Source organism: Dasypus novemcinctus, chromosome 21 (genome assembly GCF_030445035.2).
Source record: "Dasypus novemcinctus isolate mDasNov1 chromosome 21, mDasNov1.1.hap2, whole genome shotgun sequence".
NCBI lineage: Eukaryota > Metazoa > Chordata > Mammalia > Cingulata > Dasypodidae > Dasypus > Dasypus novemcinctus.
The window spans coordinates 37207789-37230035 of NC_080693.1; the positions used below are offsets into that span (position 1 = coordinate 37207789).

The following is a 22247-nucleotide window of genomic DNA, read 5'->3' on the forward strand; positions in this document are numbered from 1 at the left end:
TATTTGCTGAGTCTTCTTTGTCTGCTTCTGTTGTTGTCAGCGGCACAGGAATCTGTGTTTCTTTTTGTTGTGTCATCTTGTTGTGTCAGCTTTCCATGCAGCACCATTCCTGGGCAGGCTGCATTTTCTTTCGCACTGGGTGACTCTCCTTAAGGGGCGCACTCCTTGCGTGTGGGGCTCCCCTATGCAGGGGACACCCCTGCGTGGCAGGGCACTCCTTGCACGCATCAGCACTGCGCATGGGCCAACTCCACACGGGTCAACGAGGCCCGGGGTTTGAACCGTGGATCTCCCATGTGGTAGATGGACACCCTAACCACTGCGCCAAGTCTGCCTCCTCCTTTTTATTTTTGTTTTCTTTTCTCAGATGGGAAGTTCTGTCATTCTGAAGGCAGGTACATCTGAAGGGTACATCTTATTTTTAATAGCATTCAGGACTGTTCTGTTGCATTTCCAAATGAGAAGAAAATCTTTTCTTTTGGCAAACAGTGAGCACCAGGATGAGATGTGAGTGGACGCATGTCTAAACTGTACAGACAGAGGTGCGTGTGTGGCTTCAGCAGACCCAGACTCATCTCAGAGCTTGGCACCGCAGGCGTCTTACTTCAAGGTTTTACTTCCCTCCCCAGTTATCCTGCTGTTATTTCCTTTTCAGATTCCTCACATGGCAGCTTTATGCGTTTTGTCCAGGGTTTTTGGTTGCAATCAGTGGAAGAGATAGTGTGTAGTGTGCTTACTCCGTCTTAAAGTGTGGAAGTCTTCTTTGGTTTTGTTTTTTGTTAGAGAAGATATGTTTACCAAAAAATCATGCAGAAAATACAGAGTTCCCGTATGCCTGCCTCCATTTGCATTAATGTGGTAACGTTGTTAAAACTGATGAGAATGTTATTATAACTGCTCAACCACCTGTAGTCCTTGGTTTATATTAGGGATCGCTGTGTTGTACGGTCCTGGTCTTTTATTGTTAATTTTTATTCTAGCAACATATATACCACTTTAAATTTCCCCTTTTAGCCACATTCAGATATGTAATTCAGTGGTGTTAATTACATTCACAGTGTTTTGCTACCATCACCAACCTCCAAAAGCAAAACTTTTCCATCACCCCAAACAGAAACTCTGCATCCGTTAAGAATCAACTCCCAATCCCCTATCCTCAACCTGGCCCTTGGAAACCATTTGGCATTTAAATTTAAAAATTGTCTATCTGTCTAGGATGCTAGTTGGCAACCTCTGCTTTAGCAGCACAACACTCTGAAATGATCTTTAATATTCAGATTCTTAAGCAAAGGTTATCTGTACCCGTGTAAGTTTTTGTAAATGAAAAAAGAACAGAATTCAGATTCATTCCTTCTCTGGTCAGCTCAAGTCCAGAAGTTGTAAGAATAATAATAACAGTGATTATAATGATTTTAGTAGGAATAATAGTTAAGTATTGGTTAAGAGCGTGAACGCTGGAGTCAGGCTGCCTGTGTTCAAATCCCCACTCTGTTTCATATTATCTCTGTGACCTTAACCTTGAACCATAGCCTTTCTGCACCTTAGTTTCCTCATCTGTAAAATGGGAATAATTAGTATCTGTCTCACAGGGTAGTTGTGATGAATAAATGAATTAGTGTGTATAGACTGCTTAGCATAGTGCCTGGCACAAAGTGAGCGTTACTAAGCATCTGCTTTTATTAGTAGTAATAGTTGACATTATTAGGCACCTCAGTGTGCACTGAACCTACGACCTCAGCATAAGCCAGCCTATCTCCCTTGTTCGTGTAAGGCAGCTCAGACCTCAGAAAATTACATGGCTTGATTGAGTCTTTGTGTGGCTTTCAGATCTTGAAATTAGGGAGCTGTGGGCAGCTGGCACAGGCTCAGGGAAGGTCTGGCTGGCAATCCCAGGGCAGTTGCATCGAAGCTTTTAACAGCATCTGGCCTGAACTAGAGGAGATATAACCCGGCAGGAATGAATGGGGGGAAATTAGCCTGAAGAGAAAGGCAACAGAAATAGAAGGAGAAGCCCCACAACCGAGTGGCCCAAAAAAAGAAAGATCAATATTTTACTGCCAGTGAAACAGCTGATTCCCCTGGCAGCCAGCTGGCAGCCAGCTGTGTGTGCCTCCAGGACAGCAGCTGCTCCAGGAGCCCCTGGCAGGCCCAGCCCCCATTCTCTCCCTGCCCAGGTGCCACAGCAGGAGCCCCCGGGGGGAGCCAGTCATGCCTGGGTGTTCACTGGCTGGCAGCCCCACCCCTTCTGCTGAGGGCCGGCTTCACCACAAAGACCACCTGCAGTTTGAGATTATTTTATGAATCCCAAAAAGAGAAAGATTATGTTTGTAAACTAATCTACTCCTCTGGGTGTGATACCCTTTGGTTGCATTAGAGGTGTCTTTGATTCGATTACATGTTAAGATTAGGGCTTTTGATCTGATATGTCAGTGGGCGTGACTCAGGTTGAGTCTCCGCCCCCTTGTTGGATCTGCTATCAGTGGACACGCACACAGACAGACACACAGAAGAGAGGGCTCTGTCATTTTTTTTTCAAAGATTTATTTTTCATTTATTTCTCTCCCCCAGTTGTCTGCTCTCTGTGTCCATTCACTGTGTGTTCTTCTGTGACCGATTCTCTCCTTATCATCGGAACGGGAACCTGTGTTTCTTTTTGTTGCGTCATCTTGTTGTGTCAGCTCTCCGTGTATGCGGCACCATTCCTGGGCAGGCTGCACTTTCTTTGGCGCTGGGCGGCTCTCCTTACGGGGTGCACTCCTTGCGCATGGGGCTCCCCTACACGGGGGACACTCCTGCGTGGCAGGGCACTCCTTGCATGCATCAGCGCTGCGCATGGGCCAGCTCCACACGGGTCAAGGAGGCCCGGGGTTTGAACCGTGGACCTCCCATGTGGTAGGCGATGCCCTAACCACTGGGCCAAGTCCACTTCCTGGCTCTGTCATTTTCGATCCTGCTGTGTGACATAAAGGAGAAGGCTTGAGCAGCTGGGGCCCCGGGGAGAGATGAGCCATTTGCCTGACAGTTTGCAGCTGACCTTGGAAAGAGAGTGGAACAGCTGAGATTGCTCTAGAAGGTCAGAAAGAAATGAGCCCTATGCCAGGAGAGAGAGGACTGCAGGGTCACCTGAGCACGAAGCCTCAAGAGGCTGGGCCCACAGAGTTCAGGAGGAAGAGGAAGCCAGAGGGGAAGGAGAGGCCGGGCGGAGATCGCTTGCCATCCTGCTTCAACACGGGGCAGCTGACTGGTGAGAAGGCACCTCTTATTGTGCCTTGAGTCGGACTTTTTACAGCCTTGGAACTGTAAGGTTTACTCCCAAAGAAGTAGCCTTCATAAACGCTAACAGATTTCTGGTACTTTGCATTGGCAGCCCTTTGGCAGACTGGTACCCCACCTGAGGGAGATGCTTTGCTGCACCGAGCTCCCTGAGCGAGCCCCTCCCATCCCTGGGACTTGGCTGCTCTGTCTGTAAAATGAAGGGCTGGTCGGCTGGAGCCTGAGGGTCAGTGAAGCCTCACGTCTGAGGCACCCCTGGGGGCACTGACAGAAGGTTACTCCAGTCCTAAAAGCTCTGCAAGACCCAGATCTTTGTGGTCAAGGTGGGAGTTCCCAGCCCCGTGACACGAGGGAGGGGAAAGGGGGCACTGAACCAGCACTTCAGGACAGGCCGTGTGGCAAGAACCTGCCTCTGGCCTAAAGTGAGGGCACCCATGTGGCAGGGGCTCAGGAAGGCAGTAGAGTGCAGCGGCTCATACTCTGGGGTTGGCGAGACCTGGGTTCAAGAAGCAGTTACCACTGGGTGACTTTGTCAAAATGTCTGCACCCCTCTGTGCCTTGGTTCCCTCCACTGTGGAGTAGGGGCTACACTAGCAGCTACTATTGCAGTGGTTGTGAGGATGAAGTGAGACCACCTGCCCAGAGCTCAGCCCCAGCCCTCGTGCACCCCACACGCAGGACTGAGAGCTCCCCCATAAGCTGCACTGCCGTGGATTGAACAGCCGTTGAGCCTGCCTTCAGGGCTTATTGAGAAGTAGTGCTTGTTGCCAGGATTGTGCAATAAGGCTGAGTGTTCTCTAACAGGCTCCCGAAGTCCACAGGACGCCTTCGTGCCCACTCCTCTCAGGGGCCTCCAGTCTTTGAGGAGCCCTGTTGTAGCAGCTACAGAAAAAGAACGTCACAGCTCTGGGCTGCAGCCTCCCCCGCAGCTCAGGGGTGCTGGGGGATCTGCCTGCGGGCCCTCAGGACCCTATCTCTCTGCCTGTGACCATACAGCCGGGTTTCCTGGAAGCTGGAGGATGGACGGCCTGGCCCCACCAGTGCCTCCTGGCCCCAAGGAATTACAGAATCTGAATCCACAGCCTGCAGCCTCTTGAGTGGATTTGAGTCTGGGGGTCCTCGCCATCTGCCAGGATTCTGTGGCAGACTCTATCCTTGATTTGAAGAGGGGTGGGGGCTGCATCGAGAGGATTAAGGCACAGTCCCCAGCCTCGGAGAGGATTGTAGCGGTGAGTGCTAGGAGGCTGGGGAGGGCAGGGTGCCCGTAGCCTCTATTCTTAGAGTTCCTTCAATGCCACTGACAAGAGGCAGGAGGAGAGGAGGCGGGATGCCAGCTGGGGTGGTGGGTGGGCTCCCCCTCCAGCCCTGCAGGTGGCACCTGGGCATTTTTATTTTCAGAAGCCACATCATTGCTTGGCAGTGTCAGAGGCTGCTGGGGTGGGGTCTTGGGAGGCAGCCTCCATGCCAAGGAGGTTCCAGCGGGGACAGGAGCTGGCAGAAGGCCACCTTCCTATTTCACTGCAGTTCCACAGGCTTTTCCTGAGAGCCCGCTGGGTCCCAGGTTCAGGCATTAGGATGATTCGTGGCCCCTTCCCACCCCAGACTCAGACTGGACAGGAAACGCGGGATTGGCCAGAATAGAGGTGCTAGAGCAGAGCCCCAGGCTCGGGGAGGGCAGATGGCCCTGGCAGGGTCTCTCCCAGCCCACTGCTCATCTCCCAGAGCTTGCAGGACTTACCCCACGGTGCCAGGCCTTGGCAGTGAGCAGGGCTTCAGACCACCCCTGCACCTGCCACCATGGAAAGCACCCTGCGAGCATGCAGCAGATGTGGTCCTTAAGAATAGAGGAATCCCCCAGCACGGGTGGGTGGATGGGGTCTAGTGTGGAAGTCTGCCCGTGATAACGCAGCCGCGGTGATGTCTTTCCTCCATACTGTGCTCTGCAGCCTCCGAAATGCCGAGTGTCCTTCATCGACGACCCTGCCTGGGTCCTAACAGCGAGGTCGTCCTTGCCCGGCTGTGCTACGGCTGCTGGGGCAGCAGGGGTGGTTACTGGGGAAAGGGGAGGGATGAGGCTGTGCACACGTGTGCATGTGTGTCCGTGACTGTGCACGGGTGTGTGGGTGTGACGTGTGAAGGTGGCAGCTGCCACCGTCAGCCCCCATGGGGTGCCGAGTCATCACAGGCCGAATGAAGGAACAATCGGATGAGTGAGGGAAAGCTTGCACGTGTACTGTGGAGGGGCTGCCAGTCAGCTACAGGCGCCAGGAAAAATTACCAAGAAACTGAACCTCAGATATTGGCTAGAAAGTGGATCCAATTAACTGGAAAAGCTCGTTCTTACAAAATTGACCATTGTCGAAAACTAGGAAAAAAATAGCCAGGGCTGGCAAGTTCAAAGTAAGTTGCACCCACTAAAGACTAACACGTCTTTACAGAGAGCAATTTGGCAACTGGGGTCAAAAGCCTGAAAAACAGGGATGTTTTGTGGAATCATATATATTCGTTTATCCAACAAATATTTATGAAGCTTCTACGCTGTGTCAGTCAGGCTGCCAAGTATACAGTGGTGATTGAAGCAGACACAGTTAAAAACAAGAAAACATATAAAAAACAGGCGTGGTTCTTGCCCCCAGGAAGCTTCCATTCTAAAAAGGGAAGGTACAAGTCAATTAAATAATCACATAAGCACATACTTACAAATCGCACCAAATGCCTTGAAGGGAAACGTATGGTGCTACAAGAAAGGTTAAGAGTAGGTGGGCCCTGCTTGGATGGGGGTGGGCAGGACAGGCTTCTCTGGGAGAGGCAAATTTAGAGAACGTTCAGGCAGATGCTGGAAGGAAAAACAGACATTGCCAGATGGAACCACAAACGTCAAAATCAAAAGCACTGTGGAGAAAACGATGTCTTTTAAAAGAACTATGTCTTTTTAAAAAGAAAAGAATATTTAAAAGTGGGAAACTGGGGTTTTGCTTCATCCTGTTTTCTAGATTTTCTGCACTGTGTTTGTATTGGTTTTTGTTTCTCTGTTTTTATCTGGTTGCGTCATCGTCTTTTTGGTATGTCACTTCGCCCTGCATGGGGCCTGTGCTTCTCTGCACGGGTCTGGGATGTCTTTTTTCTGGGTCCTCCAGATGGCAAATGAGAGCTCAATTGCTTGAGCCACAGCCACTTGTATTGTTTTTGTATGAAAGAAACCACCATTTTTTAAAACACTTTTTAAAATTAAAGTTAATCGAACATAAAGAACATTACATTAAGAAACATAAGAGGGGAAACGGACTTGGCCCAGCGGTTAGGGCGTCCATCTACCACATGGGAGGTCTGCGGTCCAAACCCCGGGCCTCCTTGACCCGTGTGGAGCTGGCCCACGCGCAGTGCTGATGCGCGCAAGGAGTGCCCTGCCACGCAGGGGTGTCCCCACGTAGGGGAGCCCCACGCGCAAGGAGTGCGCCCCGTAAGGAGAGCCGCCCAGGGTGAGAGAAAGTGCAGCCTGCCCAGGAATGGCCCCGCCCACACTTCCCGTGCTGCTGACGACAACAGAAGCGGACAAAGAAACAAGACGCAGCAAATAGACACAGAGAACAGACAACTAGGGGAGGGGGGGAATTAAATTTTTAAAAATAAATAAATAAATAAATCTTTAAAAAAAAAAAAAAAGAAACATAAGAGGTTCCCATATAACCCACTCCCCATCCCCCCACCCCCATTATTTTTGTAAATTGTATTTTTTTGAAGATATATACATCTCAAAAAATGTTACATTAAAAAACATAAGAGGTTCCCATATACCCCCCACCTCCCCACCCAACTCCTCCCACACCAACAACCTCCCCCGTCATTGGGGCACACTCATTGCACTCGGGGAACACATTTTGGGGCACTGCTGCACCACATGGGTAATAGTTTACCCTATAGTTCACACTCTCCCCCAGTCCATTCAGTGGGTTATAGCAGGATATATAAAGTCCAGCATCTGTCTCTGCAACATCATTTAGGACAACTCAAAGTCCCGAAAATGCCCCCACATCACATCTCTTCTTCCCTCTTCCTGCCCTGAGCAACAACTGTGGCCACTTTCTCCACCTCAATGCTACAATTTCTTCTATTACTCGTCACAATAGTTTTATAGTAGAATATCAGTAAGTTCACTCTAGTCCATATTTTATTCCTCCATTCTGTGGGCCCTGGGATGGTGATGTCCTCTTCACCTCTAGATCAAGATGGGGCTTAGATCCCACATAAATGATGGATGCAATTCCTCTGCTTGCAGCTGTAGGCACTCTTGATTCCCTGGTGTGGTGGTTGACCATCTTCACCTCACCATTTTTTAAAGTCGACAGATTGTTCACTTTCCCTGAGCAAGTGTCTTTGTGGGAAAAGGGGGGAGGAGGCTTGGCCCAAATAAACCCTCGCTCTTTGAATCAGGGTTGGTTATGCTGTTTTTCACTTGTGTCCTCTGATGACTTGGGGCGCATAAAGTAACCCCTCCACTGTCAGGGGCTTGGTGCTGACCCCTGAGTCGAGGGAGGAGAGGGCTCGGAGGGACCCCTGGTAGTCCAGGCCAGTGGCTGAGCCCCCTTCTGCCCGGCCTCCCCCCAGCTCCTTCAGCCCTCCCCTGTCTTTGGGTGCTTCACCGCTGTCCCTCTTCCTTCCCGCAGGTGGAAAAGCTTGTGAAATATCTGGATCCCAACGACCTGGGGAGAATCAACTTCAAAGACTTCTGCCGAGGGGTGTTCGCCATGAAAGGTGAGGTGTCCTGGGGGAGGGGTGCTCGGGCCCTCTCGGAATCTGGTCCAGCGGCACACGCTGGGGCACCCTGTCCAAGCTCCGGTCCCCCCACCCCCAGAAGCCCAGGAGCTGTTCCAGAAATGGGCTCTGCCCCCGTTTTCCCGTGGGGTGGAGGTGGAGGTTCAGAGGCAGGGTCTTGGACCTCCACTGATGCCCCAGCTGTGTGCGTCTCCGTGTTAGTCAGCAAAAGGGTACTGATGCAAAATACTATATGAAGGGTGTTTATTTGGGGTAGGCACTTACGACACCAGGCCATAAAGCATAAGTTACTTCCCTCACCAAATTTGCCACGTGTTGGAGCAAGATGGCTGCGGACATCTGCCAGGGCTCAGCCTTCCTGGGTTCCTCTCTTCCCGGGATTTATCCAGGGCTCAGTTCTCTCCGGGCTCAGCTGCCCTGCTCCTCTGTGTGCTTACTTCCCAGGCTCCAGCACAGAAACTCCTAACTCTGTCCTTTGCCATATCTTTTCTCTGTGAGTCCCCACTCACCAAGGGATGGGGACTCAAAGCCCTACTGACAGGGCCCAGTCAAAGCCCTTATCATTATTTAATTAAGTAAAAGTAAAACTTCAGATAGACCAATTTACAAACATAACCTAATATCTATTTTCAGATTTCATAAACAACATCAAACTGCTGCAGTCTCTCTGAGCCACGGCCCCAGGCCTCAGCAGGGCCTCTTCTGCCCTTCCCCTCATGGTCAGGAGGGAGAACCATGGAGAAATGCCTCCTTGCTCTTCTCTCTGCTTCCTTTTTCCTCTCTCCCTCCCTCATCTCCCTTTAAGGTTTTCCCAGTATCCCAGGATACAGGATTTCCAGTTTTAAAACAAGGACATTTCTGGGCAAACCTGAACAAACTGGTCAGGCTGTATCCCTCCCTACTCGATCGTTTATCTGTTCCCTTCCCCTTCTCTCCCTCTTCACCCCTCCTGATCCCTTCCTTACCTCCCTTTCATTATCACATGTGTTTCTCTCTCGCTTGCCTCCCAAATTCAAATGCCGGTAGTGAGAGCGCAGGAGTCAGGACACAGCTGCCGTCAGTGCTGGGCTGCGTGTCTGGAGACGGTGGCTTTGGTCACCAGCCTCATGGGCCTGTTAAGGCCTCCCTGGCTGTAAAGAGAAAGCACGGGCACCTCCAGGACGCCCGAGGCTTTGCAGGTGCTGATGCAGGAAGCCCGCTTCCCTCCTGTGGGCATGGATCCTTCTTTATGGGGTACCACAGAGTTCTGGGGTGGTGGGAAGGAAGCAGGACTTACTTAAATAGAAGTGAAGCGCCAGGGGAAGTGAGGTGCGTGTCTGGGGAGGTGTCACCTAACAAGGACTTTCTGGGTGGATTTGTTTGCTTCTACAGAGCCACTACTGACAACACGTCTGCCACAGCCCTGCCCTCTGCTAGGCACTTAGTAGGTTTTACCTTCATTCTCCAGCATAACTTCAGAGCTTTTGTTCAGGAGCTGGGGAAGGAGGCCACCTGCGTGGTGGAGTCACCCAGAGAGGAGACATCCTGAGGGTGGTACTATCCTACCTAGATGTTCTGGAGTTGGCAGACTGCAGGAGCCTCAGTCACAGGGCAGTGTGTGCCTTTGGAGTCCTTGTGAACAAGGCAGGACATATTCGTTTTATATCCCTTCCTACAGGAAGCCCTCCCTGATTTTCTCTGTCCCCAGCTTGCCCTACACATTTAGGCGCCTCTCTTCTTGCAAGGACCTGGGTCAGCTCCCTCCACCGTGGTTGGAGCCAGCTTCTCCAAAGCCTGGGTGCTCGATCCCTGTCTTTGAATGATCAGCTGATCTCTTGGAGATGCAAGGTCCCCACCTCCCCTCAGCTGTCCTCAACAAGGCTCATAAGTCGGAAGCGAAGTTGCCATGCTAGGCCGAGGAGGAGCTGACCCTTCGCTGTCTGTCTGCAGGGTGTGAGGAGCTGCTGAAGGACGTGCTGTCCGTGGAGAGCACAGGGACACTCCCGTGTGCACCTGAGATCCCAGACTGCATGGAGCAGGTGAGCCCCGGGGCAGGCTCAGGCACCTGCTCCTGGAGGGGGTGGGGGAGAGCCTCCTGCGCCTCTGCCTTGCCCCCCTGGTTTCTTTCCTGTGCTTTACCTTTTCAGTATCTGGGAGGAGAGCCTCCTTCTGGGGGTCTTCTAGCTTTGAACTTAAGAAATAGTTTTTGGGGAGCCAAGAGTGCCTACAACTGCAAGCAGGAGAATTGCGTCCATCATCCATGTGGAATCTAAGGCCCCTCTTGATGTAGAGGGGGACTGGACTTAACCATCCCAGGGCCCACAGGATGGAGGAATAGAGTATGGATTAGAGTGGACTTACTGGTGTTCTGCTGGGGAACTATTGTGATTAGTAAGGGAAGCAATTGTAATACTGATGTGGAGAAAGTGGCCACAGTAGCTGCTGATGGAAGGGAGAGGAAAGAAGAGATATGATGTGGGGGCATTTTCAGGATTTGAAGTTGTCCTGGGTGGTGCTTGCAGGGACAGATGCTGGACATTGTGTGTCCTGCCATGGCCCACTGGGTGGGCTGGGGGAGAGTGTAGACTACAATGTAGACCACTGCCCATGTGGTGCAGCGGTGCTCTAGAATGTATTTACGAGGTGCAGTGAATGTGCCACGATGATGGAAGAGGTTGCTGATGTGGGAGGAGTGGGGTAGGGGTGGGTGGGGAGTATATGGGGGCCTTATATTTTTTTTAATATAACATTTAAAAGAAAATAAAGAAGAAAAAAAAATCGTTTTTGGAACAGAATCACAGAAGTCCCTCGGAAGCCACAACAGACAGTGTTAGAGCTGGGGGGTCCTCACAGAGCATCTTTACTCCCCCTTTTTGGGACACTGAGTCCCAGAGAGGGAAAGTGGCAAGCCTGAGGTCAGCAGGCAGGACTAGAAAAATGCCCCCTTTCTTTGTGCCATAACTGAGCCGGCAGGCCCTTCTCATCACCTAATGGTGTTTATTATAAAACTCGGAACTATTTGCCAGACCCTTGCAGCTCCATGCCTGCATGGAACAGAGCTTAAGATGCGTGCTTGGGTTGACAGTCCCTGAGGTCCTCTCCCACGGGGCCACCCCAGAGCTAGAAGAGGATTCTCTGGGTTTCTTATCCAGGCCAGCTCCAAAACCTTTTCTCCACGTCTGGTTGGTGCCTCATCTGGACCCAAAACCATGAACATTTTCGGTTGCCTCCAAAGGGCAATCTGGCCAATAGTTCCCTCCTCAGGACCCAGCTGGGCAGCAGGGCCAGGCGGTTCTCTGGGCAGGTCTGGGCGAGGGGGGTTCTATGAAGAGGGCCCCAGATGCTGCAGTCCACCCAGCAAATTGGAGAAGGACAAAGTTCAAAGGTGTCAGAGACCAAAGTGAGGCACAGGTACAGGCCCCCAGGGGTGCAAACCTTAGGACGCTGGGCTCGAGTGAGAGGCTCGGGGGCAAGTGAGAGGAGCTGGCTCCAGGTGGGCACCCAGGCCAGAAGCAGGAGCTCTGCCTGGATGCTCCCAACTGATGTGGGCTGAACAAGTGCTTGGAGCCAACCTGTGGGACTGGACCAGGGCAGAGGGTCTCCAGTGTGCGATGAGCCCCGAGTGCCCGGGAGGTGACTGGAGCGGGCCCTTCGTGGACTGCTGCAAGGACCGTGGAATCATTCAGAAGGCTCTGGGTCCAGAACCACTTTGGCCACTGGCTGGTCAAGAAACCTTGGGCAAGTTACTCCCATCCCTTGTGGGCCTCAGTTTCCTCAGCTGTGAGCAGGGCTTGCCATACCAGTCTCGAGGGTTTGTTGTGAAAACTGAAGGAGAAAACAGACCTTTACTAATTCGCTTCCTCCCCATGCCGTTATTTGGGTGATTAGCATATGAAAGTGATGTTGAAATCACAAGTTTGCATCTTTCATTTTACTCTTGGATACGGGTGTTTCAAATGTCAAAATAAAGTCCTGCTTGCGAGCGCTGGGGAGCAGAGCAGGGCGGTGGCCTGGGTGTGGCCAGCGGCGGTACCTGAGGGTGGGGTCCCGTCCCCCACTGCACCCCCACACCTCCTGGACAGGCGCCAAGGAGGAATGGTGAGGGAGAGGGTGAAGAGCCCGCCTCCAAGCAGGTTCTCTCCTTTTCAAAGCACTGTTTTTTCCTGATTACAAAATCTGGAGATTATATTTGCGCTTCTGTGTCTGGCTGTTTTCACTCAAAGGTTGCCTTCAGGGTTCGTGATCTCACTGATAGGAAATAATTTGAATAATCAAATTCGTAGAGTCAGAAACGGGTTACCAAGGGCAAGGGTGGAGAATGGGAGTTAATGTTTAAATTGTACAGAGTTTCTATTTGGGTCAATGGAAAAGTTTTGGTAATGGATAGTGGTGAACGTAATTAACAGCATTGAGTTATATCTGTGAATGTGATTAAACTGGGGAAATGTTAGATTGTATATACATTACTAGCGTAAAAATTTAAACAAACATGGGACTGTACAACCCAAACTGGGTACCCTAATGTAAACCACGGGTTATAGTTAATAGTACAATTAGAGTACAAGCTAAAAAACAGTGTATTTGTAACATATACCACACTAATGCAAGGTGATAATAAGAGAATGGTATTTGGAAACTATTTTATGCATGGCTTTTCTGTAAACCTACAACTTCTCTAATAAAATAATAAAAAATAAAAAACAAAGGAGACCTTAGAAACAAATCTCTCAGCAAAAGGATGAGAAACAGACTAAGAAGTAGTAGAGAGATTATGGTAGCTTGTGTTTTCCATAGAGACTTAAGACTGTTCTGTTCAAACACACGATTGGCACAAGTTTGCATCATACAACCTTACTTTTGTACCTCAAAGCTTCACTGTCCAATAGTGGATACTGAGCTCTTAAAATGTGCTGGCATGAATTAAGAAATGTTGTAAGTCTAAAATACACACTGGATTTCAAAGACTTACGGTAAAAAAAGAATGTAAAACATCTCAAAGATTTAAAAATATTGATTACGTGATGAAATGAAAATATCTTGGATGTAATGAGTTAAAGTATTATTATTATTTTAATCTGGCAAATATTATTTTAATATTATTTTAATCTAGAAAAGCGGAAAGACCGAGGCAGTCTATCTCAGCAACCTCATTTTCTCTCAGGTTGTTGTTCCTTCGGTCTGGCCCTTACCGGGGCTCAGGTGGCTGGAGCCTGGTGACACAGTGGGCAGGCTGTCGTCAGCACCCACGGGGCAGCGGGGTTGACCTGAGCTCGCTCCTGAGACTGGGAAGGGGCTGGGGAGGACAGCTCAAAGGCGCCTGGCGACAAGGGGCGAGACAGCCTGGAGACCCCAGGCCCAGGCGCAGGCTCCGCTTGGCCTCTGGAGGGGCAAGACAGGAGCAACTTGGGTAGAGGGGAAGAAGGGCCACGGGCCGAGCCCTTGCTGTGTTGCAGCCGTCCCCTAGGGGTCAGCTGGAGACCGCGGCAGCCGGCGGGCTCTCCTCAGCCCGGCCTCCCCCACGTCTCCTAGGCCCCAGCCTGTCTCTCCACTGCCCTCATCCCCAGAGCTGCCTGGGGCTCTTCCCTAGGGCCGCGCGCCCTCTCCCCTTTAGAGCCCTTCCGGGACCCCTCCTCACCAGTGGTATAAAATCCACAGTCGGCCCCTACGCACATCTCCAGCCCTCTCTCTCACCACAGCGCCCCAAAACTGGAGATGCCTGACTGCAACTCATTTTCTGAGTTGCCTTTCTTGTCTCTTGCCTCCCAGCCTTTGCACAAATTCTGTCTTTCTCCTGAGAGGTCCTCCCGGCCACTGGCCCTGGGCTAATGTCTACTCATCTCTTAAGACTTGCTTAGGTGGCACCTCCTCCTGGAAGCTTCCCCCAGCCCCTCTGTCCCCGGCCTGCCTCCCCACCTGGAGTAGGGTCCCGTGCTGAGCTCCCTGGGAGCCCTGGCCCCTCTATCGAGGCCTGGGCCTCAGCTCCAGGAAGGCTCCACCTGTGCTCCCGCCGGCCCCGTGTTCACCTCGGGGTGGCCAAGGCTGAGCTGAGCTCTTCCCCTTCACACGGAAGTGGACACAGCATCCCATCCATGCCCCATGGCCCCTAAAATAATAGCTAAAATTAAAATTTTATTTTTTTATTAGATGCTGTCAACATTTTCTTCCAAAAATACTGTACCAATTGTATCATTCAATGATATATGAGGGTGCCTATTTTCTCATCCCTTTTACCAACCCTGAAAGTTGTCTACCTGCTCATATTCTTGCCCTGGCCCTCCTCTCCTCTCCCCTCTCTGTCTGCACATTCTGGTGGCACTAAACTCATTACTGCTTTCATTTGTGCATTTCCTGTTTTCTAGCGAGGTAGACCGTCTTTTCTGACCATTTGGTTTTCTTCTTTCGTGAATTTGCCCATTTTCAGGTGGGTTGTTTGTCTTTTTCTTATTGATTTATGAGAAATCTTTATGTAGTCTGGCTATCAAACTTGATACGTTTCATTTATATTATTTAATCTTGTTTTTTTTTGGTATCTTATGGTACAGAACTTTTAAGTTCTGATATAACCATAGTTATCAATCATTTTGTGATTTGTATTTTGTGTATTTTCTGTCTTGACTACCTCAAGACTATAATATATTCTGTTTTTTTCAAATGTTTAAAATTATTTATGTTTAGTTCTTTGATCGACCTGGAACTTACTTTTGTTTTTTTGGTGGTTTTAGCTATTTGCCATTATTATTTTTCAAATGGATCTGCAGCAGTCCCAAATGCTACTCTTGAATAGTCCTTCATTCTCTAATCATTTGAAATTTCCCCTTTATCATAAGCTAAATTTCCATATAAACATGGGTCACTTTCTGGTCTCTGGTCTGTTATATTGATCTATTTGTCTACCTTTTTTTATGCCCAAACCACAGTTTCAGTTACTCTTGCTTTGTAGTTTGATATCTGATAGGGGAAGCCTCCTCATGGTTTTCCTTTAAAAAAACCTTTTTTTGTTAAACTCTTACAATTTTTTTCTCTTGCAGAATGGTCATTTTGTCAATCTATTATTAAAATAAATCCTGTTAGAGATTGTTTTTGAAATTGGTTTTGTAGATCAATTGAAGGGAATTGGCTTCTTTGCAATATTGAACTTTTTCATCCAATAATGCAGCACACCTCTTCATTAATTCTCACCTTTTACACCCTTCAGGAAAGTTTTATGATTTTCTCAAACAGGCTCTGCATGTTTCTTCTCAGGTTGATGAATTTATATTTTAGAGTTTCTATTGCTATTATGAATAGTTCTTTCTGCTTTCACATGTTCTAATTGGTTTTGGCTATTGTTTAGGGCAGCTTTTGATTTTTCTATATTGGTCTTATAATGACAACCTTACTAACCTACTTTATTTGTTCTAATAGTTTATTTACACAAGCTGCTTAATTCTATGTAACAATGTAGTCATATTATAATTTAAAATTGCTATATAATATTTCATCATATAAAGATAACTATTATTTATTTACCAGTTCCTTATTGTTGGACACATATTTTTTTTTCATCCAATTTGGGGTAATAACAAAAGCAGTGTAATAATCACCCTTATAGCTCTTTCCCTACAACATGACCACTGCTGTTGGTAAATTGTAGCCCATGGGCCAATCCCATCTCCTGTTTTTATAAATAAAGTTTTAAAGGAATGCAGCCTAGTTTGTGTTTACCTATAGGCTATGGCTGCCTTAGCACTATAATGGAACAGACACTGTACAGCCCACTGAGTCTTAAATGGTTAGTCTTTTTGGGGGGGTGGAGGAGGGGTACCAGGGATTGAACCCAGGACCTCGTACATGGGAAGCAGGTGCTCAACCACTGAGCTACATCTGCTACCCCCAAATAGTTATTATCTGGCCCTTTGCAGAAGTTTGTTAACCTCTGAGATAAATTCCTGTAGGCAGAAACCATTGCATCAAAAGGTTGCAGAATCCTAACACTTCTCCTATGCATGCCAAATTCCTGTCTTCTAAAGCTGTATCAATTACTCTCCCATCAGGATTGTCAGGTTCCTACTACCCTTTGGCACTGGGTGTTACTGATTTCTCAAATTTTTAAAGCAACAATCAGAATTAATCTCTTAGGCTATAATACGGTTCAACTTCTTAGATTCCTTTTATTGGCCATAATGAGTTCTCTCTTCCTGAATTATCTACCCACATTCTTCACCCTTGTTTCTTTCTACTGATGTGTCACTTTTTATTGATTTATAATAACTGGAAGTATTAGCTCTTTGACATACATTACAAATATTTTTTTCATCTTCTCATTTACCTTTTAGCTTTATGACAGCAAAATCTTAATATTTTATAGTTAATTCATCCATCTTTCTCTTTACGGTTTCTGCCTTTATGTCATGCTTAGAAAAGCTTTCTCACCCAAGACTGAAACTATTCTCTTTTATTTTTGTTTTATGTGCTTGATTTTTGTATTTAAAGCTTTAATCCATGCTGTTAATTTTGAAGTCTGGTGAAGTAAAGACCCAGCTTTCTTCTTTCTCCCCAGCCCCCCGGGCCTCCCTGCACCCCCTCGCCAGCACTGGAACCAGTCGCTGTTTGCAAGGCTATGCTTAAGCAGTTCCCTAAGGACACAAAGAATGGGTTTGCTGGGAACCTGAACTTCAGCCTGAGCCCAAACTGGCTCTTCTGCTCACATTCAGAAGGAGCTTTGCCAAACCCCAAAAATGCCAGAATGTTTTTTAAAAATCTACCCTGTGTTTCTCCTTCAGAACTGGCCTGGGGGAGCTTTTAACCTTGAAGGTTCAGTCCAACACTTAACTTAATTTCACCCATCCTGAAGCAGGCATTGCTAAAACCACCTATGACAGCAGCACTTTTAAATTCTAAAAATACTTCTGAAAAACAGAGCTGGGATCAGCTGTGCCGGGGGAGCTGTGGGTGGTGGCCCCTTGGTTGCCAGGAGTGGAAAAGCCTGGGAAGGTGTTTCACAGCTCGGGGGGACTGAGGAGCACAGCAGCCTTGATCCTTTCTACTTATGTGTGGCCCCGCTGTGTGTGTGTGTATGTTCCAACAACCCTACCCCAACATAAAAAATAATAGTGATTTATATACCCCAAGCCTCAGGGTTTCTATGACAATAAAAGAGCCTGATTCTCACCTTTGGGGATGTCTGATGCCCAGTTGCTTCAAAGGTAGCTGGGACAAAAGCAGGACAGGTGTAGAAGCCCCTTTTGTCTGTTCCCTCACCTGGTCTTCCCTGGACAGTCTGCCCCCCACTTCCTGCCTCTGGCCATCCCTGTCCTAGGAAGGCTCAGCTGGACGCCCGCTGCCTAGGACAGCCCCATGCTCCACCTCCTGCCTAACCTGACCCTGCTGCTCAGGTCACACGTACCTTTAGAACTTAGGCTCCCCAATTTAGAGCTTGATAAACGCTACGGATAGCCTGTCTTTTTTACAGCTGAGCAAAAGAGGAAAGCTTTGGTTTTATTACCCTGTAGGACATTAACCAATTTTGCATCTGACTTTGTAAGCTTGTTCCAGCATTCTTTCTTTCACCAGCTCTGTTCTCCTTTGAATCCTCTGGATCCCTCATTAGTGAGTCAAATTTTTAACACAGGTGATGGTGAGAAAACATACACACATCCAGTCACCTAAGGACAGATGTTCTCAGAAATAGCACAGGCTAAGCTACTAGTTCTCAGCCCTGGCCGCTTTTTGGAATCACCTGGGGAGCTTTCAAAATTATTCATGTCAGGGTCCCACTTCCAGGGATTCTGATTTAATTGGTCTGGGGAGAGGCCAGTCATTTATTTTTAAAAGTTCTCCAGATAATTCTAATGCACAGCCAAGGTTGAAAACCAATTGTCTAAAGCAGGGATTCTCAGACTTTGCTGCATGTTAGAATTACCAGGGCGTTTTGAAGATTCTCGATGCCCAGGCCACACCTCAGACCCCCCAGAGGTAGGACCCAGGTGGCAGTAGTTTTTGATAAGCTTCCGGGGTTATGAACTGTGACCTCTGCAATGTCCTGGCCCCTGGCCAGCTGACATCCACGTTCTCTCTGCAGAGGCTGGGATGGACAAGGAAGAGTCTTGCCCCTCGATGCTGGACAGTGCCTGGCAGGGTGTGTGAACTCAACAAATGTTAGCTGCCCTGTTGGCGTGCCCTGTAAGCATCCTCTGGGAAGAGGATAAGGGATTGAAGGGCCCTGGTCTGAGGCAGCCACCCCCCGTGGAATGAGACTGCCTGGATTCCCAGGCGCCGGGCGGGAGCATTCTTGGAGTGCAGTGAGCCATGTGTTTGTTTTTTCAGAGAGGCCCCTCAAGGGCCCACGGGACTCAGGGTCAGCAGGGCAGGGAGCCCTTCTTGTCAGAGCCGAAATGGGGAGCGGCCACGTTTCCTCAGCCACCCCCCAGTGGCTCAGGCTCCTGCTACAGAAGCACGCAGTGGAGAGTAGGCGGCTTGTACTAACAAAGACCTTGCAAACTGATTTTTTCCTCCAACTTTTTTAGAAATTTTTCAACTTGCAGAAAGGTTGTAAGACTATTACAATGAATTCCCATACATACTTTGCCTAGATTCATCAATTGTCCAAATGTTGCCATCTTTCCTTTCTTTGCATATATGCATGTTCCTAGAAGGGTCTTTGGGAGGGGTGGTCCCCCATGCCTGAGTTTGAGTCCAGCTGTGTGTGAGGGCACTGAAAAGCATCTTCTCAGATGTCAATTTCACTTGAAGAACTGGGGGAAACATTTTCTAACCTTAAACACGCATGGAACATAATTCACATACTTTTTTTTTTTTTTTGAGATTTATTTATTTGTTTTCACTGTGTGTTCTTCTTTGTCTGCTTGTCTTATTTAGGTGGCACTGGGAACCCATCCTGGGACCTTCTGGAGTGGGAGAGAGGTGCTCAATGTCTTGTGCCACCTCAGCTCCCTGGTCTGCTGTGTCTCTCATTGTGTCTCCTCTGTCTCTTTTTGTTGCATCATCTTGCTGCGCCAGCTCTCTGCTCGGGCCAGCCTACCATGCGGGCCAGCTTCCCTGGGCCTCCTATGTGGTAGATGGGAGCCCAGTCGTTTGAGCCACATCTGTTTCCCTCACATACATTTTAAAGACAAGAAAGAAGAACTTTAAAATAGTTTTACTTCAGTGCCTGTTTGGGGCTGCATCCCACATCTTGGCTTCCACCGTGGGCTCCTTTGCTTTCCTCTCCTATGAGACTACTTTATGTCAAGTATTTCTCTTATTGCTGTTTTGCTATAATAAATTAAAAGCAAAGACCATCTTAATAACAAAACTGGCCTTTGTCTCAGGAAGGGGCTGAGAGGGGAAGACAGCGAAGTCATCCCTGAGGGGCGGGGGCCTGACAGGACGGGCTCTGAGGGCGGCATCGTGTCGCCTCCTCTCACGCTGGCCTCCAGGACTTTGTCAGGGGCTGCCTTGAACCTGCAAGAAGCCCTTTTGGCCAGAGCCTCGTCAAGCACTTCTAATCCTCCCCCGAGCTGCTCCGCCTCCTGGGAAGAGCACAGGTGGGCTGAGTGCGAATTCTGCTTGAATACGGCCTCTGTGTATCGTGGGGCAAGTCGCTTCGCCTCTCTGAGCAAATACAGCACATTAGCCTTCTGTGTTTCTGTGTGTGTAAGCTTTAAGGAGGAAATAAAGTCTCTAAAGGGTCCTGAAGAATGGGTCCCAGTACACAGTCAAAATTCTTGTCTTCTCATTACCACGAGGGTCACTGAGGAGAAGAGTCAAAAACACAGGGGCAGATGAAGAATTCCCTCCCCTCCCATTCCCGCTCCCAGAGCCCCCAGCCCACCTCCTCCTGCACCCACTCTCAGCTTCCCTCCGGGGATGGTGGAGACGCTGACCTGCTCCTGGCTAAGGCCGCCCTCCCCCTGGGTGCTGGGCCCCAGCTGCTCTCGCCTGCCAAGGGCAGGCTCCCACAAAGAGCCCCCCAGCCGCAGCCCCTGCCGGACCAGCTCCCCTGGCCTGGGCTCTGATACAGTAATGCCTACGGGGTGGGCGGCAGAACCTCACTTGGCCCCGTCCCCCCATTTCTGCATCCCCTTTAGTGTCTGTTTCCTCCGAGGGCTTGTCCGACTCCACTTTCTGGCCTTCTTTCTCGCTTCTCCCCTCCCAGTTACTCCTGGGCTCCTGGCTCCTCTGAAGCACTTCTCACCGCCCCAGGGACTTCCATCTTGCCAAACCCTAAGATGAGTTCTGTCTTCTCATTTTGGCGGAACCCTCGGCAGGCTGCGGCAGCCACCTCGGCCTCCGGGGACTCATCCTACCCTCGGCCCCACAGCTCCCTCCTCCCTCTCTGGCTGCCCCGCCCCCCTTCACCCCCTTTACATGGTGGAGGGTCCCAGGTCCCCTCCTCAACCCCCTGTGCTTGCTCGTCTTCACTCACTCCCCTGCTAAGCTCTAAATCATTATCACACGGGGGGGGGGGGGGCTGAAGCATCTGCCCCTGACCCTGCCCTTGGTTCCAGACTTCAGCCGCCTCCGCCCCCCTGCCCTGCTGTCTAGTGGGTGCGTCAGACACGCCCGGTTGGCCAGGGGAGGGGTGAGGCGGGGCGAGGAGCAGGAAGGCTTCTGGGGGCAGAGTTTCGTCTGGGGCGATGAAGAGTTGTGGTAATGGGTGGTGGTGATAATAGCAGGACAGTGTGACGTGCTCAGCCCCTCGGAAGTGCGGGGAGAGCTGGAGTTGGGAACTGTTATGTTGTATATATGCTACCACTAAAACGAGAAGAAAACCCCTAAACCTTTGATCCCACCCCCCCAAACATGCTTCTTCTCCCAGACTCTCCCATCTCAGCAACATCTCCTGGTTGCCCAGACTGAGGCCAAAGCCTTCCTTAATTTCTCTTCTTCCTTCCACATCCAACTCATCAGTGAGGCCTGTTGGTTTCACCTCCAAGCTGTGCCGTGAGCCCTGCACTCCTCTCCGTCTCCTGAGTTAGGTGCAGAGCCTGCCAGCGCCTGAAGCTGAGCCCCCCCCCACCCCGACAGCCTTGCCGTCTCTCCTGTCCTCCTGTGGTCTGGCCTCCAGGCAGCAGCCACAGTGTTCTGTTAAACTTTTTGTTTGTTTGCTTTGATGCACCAGGGGCTGGGGATTGAACCTGGAACTTGGTTTGTGGGAAACCGGTGGTCAACCACTGAGCCACGTTGGCTCCCCTGAGTTGGTTTTTTTGTTTGTTTGCTTCTTGTTTGTTTTTGTTTTTTCAGGAGGCACCAGGGATCGAACCCAGGACCCCCCATGTAGGAAGCAGGCACTCAACTGCTTGAGCCCCATCTGCTCCCTAACCTCTTAAATCAGGTCCTGTATGTCCTTTCCTGAAGACGCTCCGATTCCTCGTGCCACTTGAAATAAAATCCTAAATCCTAGCTTTTCACCCTGGCCTGTGTGGTTTCACTTTTGTCTGAATCTGACCTTTTTCTCTCCCTTCTTCCCCGTGAGTCTCATATTTCAGCCACACTGGCCTTTCCTGTTCCTCAACCCCCCCAAACTAGTTTCTGACCCAGGGCCTCTACCTGGCCCTTCCCTCTGCCTGGAAACCTCGTGCCTCCATGCCCTCAGGCCCTGGTAGCCCTCAGGGTCCACACGAATGTCCCCTCAGACCGCCCATCCCAAGGAGCCCCTCGCCTGCTCACCCTCCCACGTCTCCCTGTACCCTGCTGCTTCTGCTTCAGGCTGTGTCCCACCGATGGCCGCAGTCTCATTGTCTGTGTCTCTAGTCCCACTGGACTGTAGGCTCTGTGAGGTCAAGGTTTAGTGGAAGGCTCTGGGTTCTGGGCTTCTAGGTTCTTGGCTTGCGTCACATAAAATAATTTAAGGACACGCCATAGGGTAGGCAAGGGTGTAAAGAGCTTAAGAGAAAACAAGAAAGGTCCAAGGCACGGCCCGTGGGCATGCTGCAGAGGGAGATGCCCACGTGCCCCCCCCCCCCCCGTCAGGCCTTTTAAAAGTCTTCCCCCCTCCCCCTTCTTAATATTGGGGCTCTGGCTGTTTGCTGTCCTGATCAGTTGCCCCACAATACTCAGGGGCCAATGGTGAGGCCTCTGAAGGGTATCCAGGGCTTTCCCTGGACCTCGAATGGGATTCTCGTTCCCAATGGGATTCTCATGGCCAGGCTCTCGCAGGATGCCTCAGGTTTCCTGGCAGGATCTTCAGCTGTGACCCTGTATTAACCTGCCTCACTTTGACCGACTCCCTCTCTGCTGGG

The 22247-nt window shown here is 49.9% G+C and overlaps 1 protein-coding gene across 3 annotated transcripts in view; it reads left to right on the plus strand.

The window, feature by feature from the left end:
- The window catches only part of RAB11FIP4 (RAB11 family interacting protein 4), a 113504-nt gene that overhangs the window by 26040 nt on the left and 65217 nt on the right, over nucleotides 1–22247 (plus strand). For all 3 annotated transcript variants that reach the window (XM_004467626.5, XM_004467628.4, XM_004467627.4), the window contains exons 2-3: nucleotides 7938–8025; nucleotides 9976–10064. In XM_004467626.5, the coding sequence (XP_004467683.1) occupies nucleotides 7938–8025; nucleotides 9976–10064 (177 nt within the window). The remainder of the gene's footprint in view (nucleotides 1–7937; nucleotides 8026–9975; nucleotides 10065–22247) is intronic.